The sequence below is a fragment of the Aspergillus oryzae genome, chromosome 4 (genome assembly GCF_000184455.2).
Source record: "Aspergillus oryzae RIB40 DNA, chromosome 4".
In the NCBI taxonomy this organism is placed as follows: domain Eukaryota; kingdom Fungi; phylum Ascomycota; class Eurotiomycetes; order Eurotiales; family Aspergillaceae; genus Aspergillus; species Aspergillus oryzae.
This window is the reverse complement of record NC_036438.1, coordinates 3,335,773-3,347,953: the sequence shown is the minus strand read 5'-3', so window position 1 is coordinate 3,347,953 and position 12,181 is coordinate 3,335,773. Positions and strand designations below refer to the sequence as shown.

The 12,181-nt window shown below is 47.4% G+C and overlaps 3 protein-coding genes across 3 annotated transcripts; 2 read left to right on the top strand and 1 right to left on the bottom strand.

Moving 5' to 3' along the window:
• Positions 1 to 2,321: 2,321 nt before the first annotated feature.
• AO090102000439 (uncharacterized protein) lies at positions 2,322 to 2,796 on the bottom strand (the record flags this gene model as incomplete). The annotated part of the gene is made up of 2 exons (XM_023236820.1): positions 2,322 to 2,719; positions 2,769 to 2,796. The coding sequence occupies 2 exons, from the start codon at positions 2,794 to 2,796 to the stop codon at positions 2,322 to 2,324; spliced, it is 426 nt and encodes a 141-aa protein (XP_023091817.1).
• Positions 2,797 to 4,146: 1,350 nt separating this feature from the next.
• On the top strand, positions 4,147 to 4,628 carry AO090102000440 (CVNH domain-containing protein; the record flags this gene model as incomplete). The annotated part of the gene is made up of 3 exons (XM_023236819.1): positions 4,147 to 4,349; positions 4,457 to 4,512; positions 4,561 to 4,628. 3 exons carry the CDS (start codon positions 4,147 to 4,149, stop codon positions 4,626 to 4,628), a joined length of 327 nt encoding a protein of 108 aa, XP_023091818.1.
• Positions 4,629 to 6,532: 1,904 nt separating this feature from the next.
• Positions 6,533 to 9,624, top strand: AO090102000441 (5'-methylthioadenosine/S-adenosylhomocysteine nucleosidase family protein; the record flags this gene model as incomplete). Its single annotated transcript, XM_023236818.1, has 2 exons — positions 6,533 to 7,550; positions 9,473 to 9,624. The coding sequence occupies 2 exons, from the start codon at positions 6,533 to 6,535 to the stop codon at positions 9,622 to 9,624; spliced, it is 1,170 nt and encodes a 389-aa protein (XP_023091819.1).
• Between the last annotated feature and the right edge of the window lie 2,557 nt (positions 9,625 to 12,181).

The following is a 12,181-nucleotide window of genomic DNA, read 5'->3' as shown; positions in this document are numbered from 1 at the left end:
TGAGCTTCGCGGGGCAAGATGTCTATACTGTTTCTCTAAGCCTAGATTTACAACCTTGATGGTGGGGTAATGTGGGAACCCACTTCAGAAGACAAATGAACTCACTTATATATTGAAAAGGTCACATTTATTGGTGTCGAAACTATAAGACACATCAGATATCTTCCGTATACTATGCAATCCACAATTTCTCAGCCATCACAATAGAGTTGGCATCTTCTTCACATTCATCCAGAAAGATCTCCCAGCCCTCTAGTTTTGGGATACCAATAACTGTTGGGCTGAAGCATAGCCTGTTCTTCCCGCCCTCGCACCACCTGATTACTAGTAGAGCGGGAGAGTTCTTGTCACGGCGGCATTTAAGTGGCATTTTGATAGGTCCAGATGGTAGCATAACGGGGTTTGTCAAGCAATACCTCATCTCCACTAGATATTGCTTTAGATGCTCGACGGCCGTGTCTAGAGAAACCGTTCTTACTCTGCAACAAACTCTCCCATATTTTTTCTCAGTGGGCAGAACAGGGGCATTGAATGAGTCTGGGGGACTGTTAAGCTGTTTTATGCATTTCGAGATCACAGAAAAGGTAGATAACATTTCGCTGTTATCATGGTACCCCGCGTGTGGTATATCAATCTCGATGATTGCGTAATTCTTGGCCCATGGGTGCGCAGCCACTTCTACTTGTCTCTGGTTAAGCCTTATACGGGAAAAGAGACCCATAACTGAGAATCCCCCAACATATGCTAATTTTCTTAGGCGGATGCGAAGAAACTAGAACGATGAGGAGGAATTTTTAATGGTCAAAAATGAGACATATTGATATTCAATTTCGAACGTCTTGAGAGGATTTCATATGAGAATGATTACCAAGTCCTGGAGGAAAACATGATATATATACCCAGCATCTCAGAATAAATATTTATCTCTTTTCTTAGTACTACAAAGTAGATGTATAGTTTTCGTACCAGACTCCTAGTCTACAATACCTCCATTGTATTAGAAAACTCATTGTATCCCTGGAAAGTGACAGCAACAGTTACTGTGTTGATGCTTACACCGCCGTGCCTTTCGTATTGATTAGACTTTCTTCGGTCTGGTGATATACTTTAAAGAAACGAAATTACCAGACGGCTGCCATGATAATGAACTTTTTGTGGAGGGGATTTTAACCAAGGGGCCATTCTGTATCACGTCTACCAGTACCGTCACATTGCCTTGGTTCCTGGACAATAAGGCTACGCTATAATACTGTGTAGTGGCTATAATACAAGATCCACCTTAGGTAGAACCCTAGACTTGTGCCGCCTCTGTTATAGAGTAGTGTTCTTGGGCTAGTGTATGTCTTGAAGTCTAAATCGGTGTATCTTTGAACACAGGCAGTGTTTCTCGTAAAGTATAGCGGAGATACACTGTGTCCAACCCTTAGGTATTGTATTACTGCGCTAAAGAAACATATTATTGTTACCATGGCTAAAAGAACTGAGTGATCTGTATTCCAATCAACCTTTTCTGGAGCGATTTGTAAAGAAACTAAACTGACACCAGTTTTGAACCCTTCTGCTTTAGATACAATAAAATACTGCCCAGCTGATAGTACCGCTTCTAGAAGTAATACCTTGACTACGCGCTCAATTTATTAGTGGAATATAGATCAGGACCTAGAGAGGAGCCAGGAAGTACAAAGATTCTTGGAACAACTAAGGTGTAAAGAAACTATTAATACATTTCAAATACAAAAGTTATCCTACCAAGAGCTATTCCTTGGACATTCTCCTACGCCCCTTCTGGTGTTAACTAAAATATCTCAACCTCGGAGAAGTCAAAGGTTTATTTAGAATCCCACACTTTAAGCCATCGAGATGGAGTTCGCTGATTCCAGTCCTGGTATTTTTTTTCGTCTCTGTACAATATTGGGGATTATAAGTCTTTGGATAATATCAGTTTTCCTTGCATTGCTAGGCGGAGGCCATCTTCCATTCAGATAAAATACCAAGCACAGCCATTCTCCCGTGTCACAAGTATTCACCTCTGCGTAAGTCTTTGACGATTGTCCTAGTACTCTATGATATTCTTCTGATCTAACTATAATAAATATAGATTAGGGCACATCACTGAGATCTTTAAGATCTATATATCCTATTGGCCTTTCTATATTGAATATATTTCTATATACTTTCCTGATATACATTGTAGTCCGCAATAGTAATTAAGTACTGTAAACACCGGAGGGGATTTCTCTATTTCTTACTTCAAAATAAACTTCCGTTAAGATATACTACTTGGAATTCAGACACTAGAACCTAAACATGCGCTGCAGCATCTATCCTCTTCGGATCCCGCCTCCCCCTCCCAGATATGGGGAAGTTCCTTTTGCTAATCTCTCTTGTCGTTGTTTTTCACTCATGTCCGCCCAAGAATGGCGATAACGGAGCAGATCCACTTCATCATACTCTTTACCCGTCCCTCTATGCCTGAATACATACTCCCAGCCACGCTTTGTCTTTACTCCAACCAGTCGGACTTCCCACTGTGGGTTTAATGTCCAATCTGACTTGAAGACCATCTGGTCTATATCAGTCTGCAATGTTCCAGGAGGCAAATCCATCTTGAAGTTTTGTGAGACAGCCTGATAAACTCCTGCTGGAGGGATATTCTTTGGAGCATCGTTTTGCGTGATTCGCTTTTCACGACTTCTCGCTTTAGCACCGTTTTGTCGTCCTAGAATATTTAGTACTATAACAAATATTTATAGAAATTCAACACTCACGCATCAGGACGTGCAGAAATTTCCCCATAGCTGGCACCTTTGCGATACAGATTCTCTTTTTTAGGAGTGTATTATCGGGGGTCTATATTTATTGAACCTTTCAGCCTGGTGAAAATGAGAAGGAAGTCCTTGAGTCGGATTATATTTTATAGTTCGATATGACTGAATCACGGAAGGACACCTTAGTTATAATCCCAAAAAGAGCTGGGCCAAATAATTACAAAAGTATTCTTCCAGTATTCAGGGGAAGTTGTTACTCGGTCACTTGCACGTATTTTTCGCTGGCAATCGAATTGGTTCATCGTCAGAAGATCTTACTAAGGTCATTTAAAGTGCATACTGTCGTTGATATGAACCACAATCTTACACTGGTATAATATACAATGTTAGTTGTACTTAATATTGATAATACCGAAGCATGGATTCCTTACTAGTTGGTTGGAGGTAATATTGCAGAGTAAATTTACCCCCAAAAAATAAGATACATAACAATAAGTGGAGGATAATAGAATTCCAGTGAGCGAAATTACGGCGTAAAGAAAGACGGCCAATCTCGCCTCTCTTGCCAAGGCTGGAACTCTAGCTCGAAAAGCTCAACATCAAGCCATACACTGTTCCTCACTAGCTGTCGCACTAGATTTCGGATTCGCGCTGGGCGGAAACTAATAAGTGATCAGTACCTAGTACATACGCTGGAAAAGCTAATGTGCCTGTGTATGTAACTGAGCAAAGGAAAAGAAACGAAACTTACCAGTCACTAGCAGCTTACCAGCCTGCCGCTTCATTTCGGTTGAGAGCACCTCCTTCCAGTTTATTTCGAGGCTATGCCTAAGGCGACAAAATACGTAAGTTTTCTTCCCTGTTAGTGTAGACCATGCTTTCCCCTTACCCAATGTATTAAATTTGGTATCCGCACTGTACTGGGGTTTCCGGAACATATCAAGAATCGTAAATACTATGTATTAAGAAAGGGCTATCTATGGTACCAAAAAGCTTTTCCAAATAATGGGGACACTGAATTACCGCCACTAGACCAACGCTTTTGTTCATTTATGTCATAGTATGCGTACAACGGTACTGTAATACAGGACAGATGCGATTTGATTAATACTGGGTAAGTTACACTGTGGAGCTACCCTCCAATCCCTTTCGATTGAGAAATACAATACAGATTCACAGAACACAGAGGTACTTCGGAAGTATATAATATTAGGAACACCCAGGACTATGTCTTGTTTAGCATACTTCTTCAATTCATATTCTGGCTTGTTTCTGGTCAAACAAAAGCGCGCAGTTATTATTAGTTACTTCTCAATCATCTTTGCCCATACTTAGCTCTCTTTATATAAGACAGCTATCTTCTTATTTTTTCAACAGGATGCGTTATCAAGCGTTGAGTCTGGCTCTTCTTGGACTTGGCAAAAGCTATGCAGCGCATTTTTCGGATACTTGCAACTCGTTCGACCTCCAGGGGTCTCTCCTGATGGCAAAATGCTCGAAATCGCCTAATGGTTACTACTACGATACTGTGGTTGACCTGAACAAGTGTGTGGGAAATAAAGACGGCGTTCTTATAAGAGGGTATGCGCTCTATAGCTTATTTTGAATCCAAATCTCATATCCTATAGGGAAAATGTCTTAGGAAATATGGAGTGTAGTATCTGCCTGTCAATAGGAACGCAGATTAGGTGCATGTGTTATGGAACAAAGGGGGTGTTGGCCCCATCTTCAGTCTTGAACCTGGGTATGTGTGCAACATATCAGCTAGCCGAGTACCTACTGACTATAGTAGACGATTTCATTAGCAACCAAGGGGGAACGCTAACCTGTGACCAAGAGGTCCAGGTAGCACCGCGATAAAGCCAGTGATGAGACTAATCTTGTCATTTGTTTGGCCATGGTATTGTAGTAGGGAAATATACAGAAGTAAATCTAGCACTGGGGACTACGATGATTCTGTTTAATTTTCACATCATCACTGTGGGGGCTTGCTTCTGGCCGTCGTTTTCCATATATTGGATCTTACTTTGTACCTAGCTTAGGTTAGATAGGGTTGAATTGTTATATTTGGCATATAAGTGTATAAGTGTATATATCTTATGACATTAGGCATGCGGCCGCCTTAAGATTTTTTTGGATGGATCGTTAGCTATATAACCCTACTCTTGGGCCTGCAGAGTGTCTAGTTTCCGCTGTTACCATTTAGACTGTCTAACGGAAATATATTATACAAATGCTTGCTATGAGTCTGACTACTGGAATATATACCATACTTTCTTAGAAGAAAATGTGAAATATAAAGATAGTATAATATATAGCGCTTACATATGCTTGGGAGGTTATATACCTTTCACTAAATAGTCCTCAGGATATGGAGATATGTGTCAAACGAAAGCGAAGGAAACGACGAAGAATATGATCGATTTAATGCAGCATCTCTAGGTATCGCCGACGAACCATAAGTTCTAAACCAGGATATCATGGAGCTCCCTTTAGTCGCCTAGAGAGGCAGAACGTATGAGGTAGCAAGCCAAACAGCATATTATCCATAGCGCAGCTTCATAGATGACGACCTATCCAGAGAATTAATGACATGGGGTCCTACATCGGACGCACTACTTAGCCTGGAATCTTACATAGGAACTACTACGTAGGCCGGCATCCTACATAGGAACCACTAAATAGGACCATAGCTTGGCGAATGACCGTCAGGGATTTAAATGCCACCCTGGCATTTAGCGCGACTTGGGTGCTGAGGCGACTCGCCATGGTGGGGACGATGGAATCAACAAAGAAACACGCAAAAGCGTAAACCTACTTGAAGCATTTGGGTAAATGCAGAAATTTGTGTTTTGATCTTTATGCGTATAGGTCCGATGCAGATCGCTCTCCGATATAGATGGTTTGATGTCGATGGCTCTTCGACGTGGATAGCTCTTCGACGTCGACGGGTCTTCGACGTAGATGGTTTCATGGCAGGCGGAGGGGCCAATGAGAATACTTCTCATGCATCGATTGTCTTGGGCGTCACTCGAGTTTAAAGGCACCTGGTGCTGCTTAAAGGCGGACCGTCATCTCATGTACGAAGGGGACCTAAATTACCCTACTCGGGCCATAATATGATTTGCAGGAACGCTGGTCATGTGCCATGTACTGAAACGCCGTGGCCTTGGGTTATTCTACAAATAGCGAGGCACTGCTTGTTATGGGAGGCACACCTTTTGGAGCCACCGACGGAGGAAATAATGCACAAGTCGGAAGGAGGGAGCGGAGTCTTTCAGCAACAAAAGAGTTTCACAGGGCTCCGCCTGGGGACGGCTCGTGCGTCCGAAAGTCGACCCGGATGCCGTCACATGCAAGAGACTCGTGCCCTTGGAGGCTCTAGACGTCCGAGTAATGCCATCATTTGCCTAAGATACTTTCGCTAACAGTATTTGATCCTGTTCCATGAGAGTCTGGTATGTGACTTTTCCTGGATCTGAAGGCTCTAAAGGCTACGAGAGATTTGAAGATATTGACGGGATTCTCGTCTATCACACGGCTGGGTTGCTTACAACGTTCTTTGGGCTACCCCTCTTCCAGCGGCTAATGAGGATAGCTGGTTGGCGCAATCGCATCACGAGACTGGCCATGAGGCTGGCAGGTAGGGAGCCTCTGTTATTTTCTCTACCTACGCTAGCTGCCTCTGTCTATCAATTTGAGATACCAAGGTTGACTGAGTCTTTGCCTGACCCTTTCTGACGTATTAAAGCCAACCTGCCTAGATGCGGCCATCCAGCCGGGACGAATTTGCGATCGCGATCATCTGCGCACTGACCCTCGAGGCGGAGGCGGTTGAAGCACTCTTCGACGAAACCTACGACCGGTTGAGTGCGTTCTATAAGAAACAATCGGGGGACGACAATGCCTACTTTAATGGGAGGATCGGGTCCCATAATGTGGTCCTATGCCTTATGCCACGGATGGGGAAAGGGAATGCTGCCAGCGTCGCAGCGAGCTTGAAGATCAGCTATAGGAAGATACAAGTGGCACTGGTTGTTGGTATTTGCGGCGGTGCCCCATATTCGCCGACCAAGGAAGAGGTCTTTCTGGGTGACGTGATTATCAGCGATGCAGTGATCGAGTACGACTTTGGCAGGCAATACCGAGGTGGCTTTATGCGGAAGGCCGGCGTGAGAGATACGCTTGGGAGACCAAACCGAGAGATTCAGTCTCTACTGGCCGGTCTCCAGCCGCAACAGTCCCGCAGGGACTTTCAAGCGAAGATGCTACAGCATCTGCGCGTAATCCAGGCAGCACAACCTTATTGGCGACAGCCGAGCTCTGCGGACGATGTTCTGTATGAGGCATCCTATCAACACAAGCATTACGGTTCGGGTTCACCTCACTTGTGTAGCTGTCTTGACGATACGTCCGATGAAGTCTGCCCGGAAGCTCTGGACGCAAGCTGCATTCTTCTAGGCTGTGCGCAGGACCAAATCCATCGACGTCGAGGATGTCGGGAAAACACAAATCCAACTATACAGATCGGGACCGTTGCTTCTGCGGATACTGTGATGAAGTCCGGTGAGCATCGTGATAATCTAGTCAAGTCGGAAGGCGTGATTGGGTTCGAGATGGAGGGTGCAGGGGTATGGAACAACATTTCATGTGTCATCATTAAGGGGGTGTGTGACTATGCAGACAGCCATAAGAATAAGGCATGGCAAGCGTATGCAGCAGCGACTGGAGCCGCGACCGCAAAGGCTTTCCTAGAGTACTGGGACCCGACTGTTCTGGAAGGTGAGTCCGCAGTCCCAAGTCTAGTCTCTTATACTAAATATGCGGTTTCTAGAAACCAACGAATTCTATATCCCGCTGGACCTGAGAGGAGTCCCTGCGATCGAGGAGTTCGTTGGGCGAGAAGAAGAACTATCCTGCCTATGGAAGCATCTACAACCCGCAAGCGAACGGACACGAAAGGTTGCTGTCCTCCATGGTCTTGGTGGGATTGGAAAAACGCAGCTAGCCATTCACTTTGCACGAGAACACAAAAATGATTTCACAGCGATCTTCTGGCTAAGCGGCAAGGATCGAGCTGCCTTAGTCTCATCTTTAAGCTCTTGTCTGCCTCGGATACGAAATCCTCCCGTGGATACCCAGGTGACTAATGAAGAGGAAGCCGAACAAAGAGCGAATCAAGTACTCCTGTGGCTGGCAAAGCCGGACAATACTAGATGGCTTGTAGTCTTTGACAACATTGACCAATACTCTCCAGTGCAAGGCTACGACGGCTCCAAATACGACCTCTACGAATTCTTTCCAAATGCAGACCACGGATCCATCATAATTACTTCACGTCTTCGGGAACTCACTGAGTTAGGGAAGTCATTTCCGGTCCAGAAGCTTTCGCACGAAGATACTACCCGGCTATTGTTGCAAAGCTGTGGCTTGTCAATTGAAGACATTCGGCGGACAGAGGCTGAGCAAGGTACTACAGTGTCCGCTAAATATAAGGACGAGGGCTGAACTTTATAGATATCACTGACCTTGCGGGCCTGCTTGACGGGCTCTCGCTGGCAATTGTCATAGCGGGAGCCTTCATGCGTCAAACTGGAACGAATGCCAAGGAATATTTGGAGCTCTACCGGAGTTCCTGGTCCGACTTGCAGTCCCAATCAGGTCCCACACGCCACTACCAACAAGGGAATATGGTACAGACGTGGATGGTGACCTACCAAGAGATCCGGAAAAGTGATCCAACAGCCGCGAATCTCTTGCTCTTACTCGCATTTTATGATAATCGGGATATCTGGTATGAACTGCTTCGAAGCGGTTTGGACTGTTCCGACCCGCCATCATGGTTTAAGATGGCAGTGCCAAACAAACTAGCATTTAAGACCAAGGTTAAAGCGCTAGTGGGATTCTCGCTGGTTGAAACCAAACAGCAGGGCGGAAGCTACGCCCTGCACCCTGTGGTACAGGATTGGTGCCATCATGTTGCGGATTGTAATAATCTTACAAGCCAACTGCATGAGCTGGCACTGATGTCTGTTGGATACATGGTCCCACACAACAGCGAGAGAGAATATGCAGAGATCCAGCAGCGGTTGCTTCCACATGCAAATTATCTGATTAGCAGGGAGAGGGACCATTGGCAGAACGATACTATTGATGTGTCGAATGCTTTCCACGGCATAGGGATTCTCTACTCTGATCAGGGGAAGATGAAAGAGGCCGAGGAGATGTATCAGCGAGCCCTGGCGGGCAGGGAGAAGGCACTGGGCCCTGATCACTCATCCACCCTTGACACAGTTAACAATCTTGGGATTCTCTACGCTGATCAGGGCAAGCTGAAAGAGGCCGAGAAGATGTATCAGCAGGCCCTGGCAGGCTACGAGAAGACACTAGGCCCTAGTCACACATCCACCCTTGACATAGTTAATAATCTTGGTCGTCTCTACGCTGATCAGGGCAAGCTGAAAGAGGCCGAGAAGATGTATCAGCGGGCCCTGGCAGGCAAGGAGAAGGCACTAGGCCCTGGTCACACATCCACCCTTCGCACAGTCAATAATCTTGGGGTTCTCTACACTGATCAGGGCAAGCTGAAAGAGGCCGAGAAGATGTATCAGCGGGCCCTGGCAGGCAAGGAGAAGGCACTAGGCCCTGGTCACACATCCACCCTTCGCACAGTCAATAATCTTGGGGTTCTCTACACTGATCAGGGCAAGCTGCAAGGAGGCCGAAGAGATTCCTGACCATTCGGAAACTCGTACAGCGGCAAACAATCTGCTGCCTCTCACTATCCTTCATGCTAATCAAAATACCCCTCGTCGCACAGCCACTGTTACCCCGGCTGCACCTGACTTACTGCTGAACACCCTCGGGGGCGACTCAACGAAACGCCGACGAAAAAGAGATGTCTTGTACAGTTTTCTCCGCCGGTAGTTTCCGGACACTGGGAAGATTACGCGAGCTTCGTGGGCGGGTTTGATCCTAATTTAATGGGTAGGCAGGTTGAAGACGCATGACTTTTTACCGCCACGCATCAGAGCGTAGGCCCACAAAGGGTGTAGGCTTTGGTATTCGGGTAGAGGAGGCCTTGTTCTATGCCTACGCCGGAGTATGCTCTGGGCCTCCGCATGCCTCGGTGCTTATATCCTATTCGTATGTCTAGGCTTCTGGTACGCATAGACGCTCATATCTTAGCATAGATACGCATTTATCTATCCTAAAGCAAATCATCGCCAGATTGAGTCTCACCCTTGAATCTAACAAGCTTGTAGAGCAGTCAAGCTTCACTCCAAAGATCAAAAGGTCCGTTACTACGCTAAAAAAAACCCCTCACTATGTATAAAACAGTACATCATATGGACAATAGCTGACGCAGCAGTCATTGCTTGGACGGGTGTCGATCACCATTTCAAGCGAGGGTTGACTTCTTGCGCCAGCCTAAGCCGAGTAGTGCCTCCCACGACAGTCCCATGGGAACCCTCCGCGTGATTCAGAAGCTCAGACTTCTGTTGCAATGGCTTCCCATCACAGACCGTACAAGTCACCCCTTTGGCCGGCCAGGGAGGGTTGACATGTTTCCGCAGAAAGTGTCTCGTGAGTGAGCCGGGCGTCGAATGCTTCAAAAGGCGATCTTTCAGGGGGAGCTTAGGGTTCCCCAGACAGAGAAAGCAGATCTGCGGCCGTTGCTTTGGATAGTCGATGCGCACGGATTCCATCGCTTGCCGTAGGGCAATTTCGGTCTCATCCTCGGCAGAGGATTGATGCCGCTTGAAAACAGGGCTAGATTCATCATCGCCCGGCAGTCGCCGCCGGCGTGATTGAGTCGTTCGACGGGTAGGGCGTCCCTCTTCCACGCCGCAGAAAGCAGTGACAGCATTGATGGCGTTGATCCGGCGTTGATACTCCGCTTCCAGGGTGGTCCCCGGCAGAGAGAGGATAGCGTCAATCATCAGCATCTGCTGCGGGGGCATGAACCCCTTCCGCTCAAGAGCGCCCATCACTTTGGCATCCACTAGCTTCCCAGCCAGCTGCCGTTCGAGGTCGATTACCGGCTGCTCGTTCTTGTACCGTTCCAGGTTCTCTCGGATGCGTCGATTCCGTTGTCGTTGCTTCTCGTTGCGCAGTTCACGAATAGATGCGTTGTACTTCCGCTTGGCTTCCAGGGTCCGATCCTGGAGGTGTTCCAGCTTCACTTGGAGCTGACGGTGGCGCCCAGTGAGAGCGCCGGCGTTAAGGGGACCAAACGAGGCTTGACAGGCCTGGGTCACGCGATCCAGCTTCGCCTTTCGGTCCACCCATTTTCGCTTCCGCTCGTTGACAGTCTTCTGTCGTTCGCGAACCGCCGGGAGCTGGTTGAGAGACTTCGACTCTTCCGCGGAAAGCCAAAAGGGCCGATCGGGATCGATCGAGGCGCTTAGGGAGCAAGCGAACCGCACAAGAGGGGTTTGAGAGCCGGTCTTGCGCACGATGCCCTGGACGTCAACATCAACGTCAACCTCGTAATGCCGAATGAACGTGCGAATGTCGGCATGCTGAAGCATGACGTTCTGTAACGCATCCGTAACTTCCTCTTTTCGCTGCGTTAGCTCTGTCTGGAGTAGGGGACAGGGTAGATACGCACCACTGCTATTGAACGCTTTCGCTCCTGCATACCGAAGGAGGTATGGCTTGGCCACCTGTTCGAAGCCGGTGATTTGGCCCGCACGTCACATACGACTTTTCCACTGCGATTCGAAACCCTGTCGCTTCGCGAACTGTTTGGCAGAACACGTATTTATCCAACAGGTCGTCCTTCAGCTTCAGTTCCTGCTGTCCCAAGCCATCGAGCACCCCGAGGCTGTAGAGACTTTCCGGGCTGTCTAGCACTGGCCCTGTGGTCGTGATGGACTTGAAGCCGTTAATGTGAAAGAGCATGCCGAGCAGACACACATGCGGACTGAGCACCAAGGTCGGATCGAAAATGATTTCGGGGATTTTAAACTCGTTCCTGCCATAAATTTATCAGTAAACTGCTTCGGCGGTGGCCGTTGCCAGCACGTACTGAGCTCTGTCTGCTACGGCAGCCAGACACAATCGAGTTTAGGACATTCCGGGTTCAGCCGCACCAACTTCTTTGGCTGGAAGGTCTCCATCCTATGGCGAGATAGTGATGCGGCGATCAACCCGCGGTGAATGCGCCTCAACAGTGTCTTCGCCTGTGGAGGACATGGAGAGCGACGTACAGAACCCATGCTTCGGTAACCTGAACCGTGCTCTATGGACGAAAAACTTACAAGGCCTAGAGTGTACAACCGAGAGTAGAGGACAAGCGGCGTCTGATGGGGAGCATATCCATGGCGCTCGGACTGTAGCGGTGGCATGGCGTTCCCATCAGCTAAACAAGATAGTACCTGGGCTCCAGAGACCGGTATGTTATATCT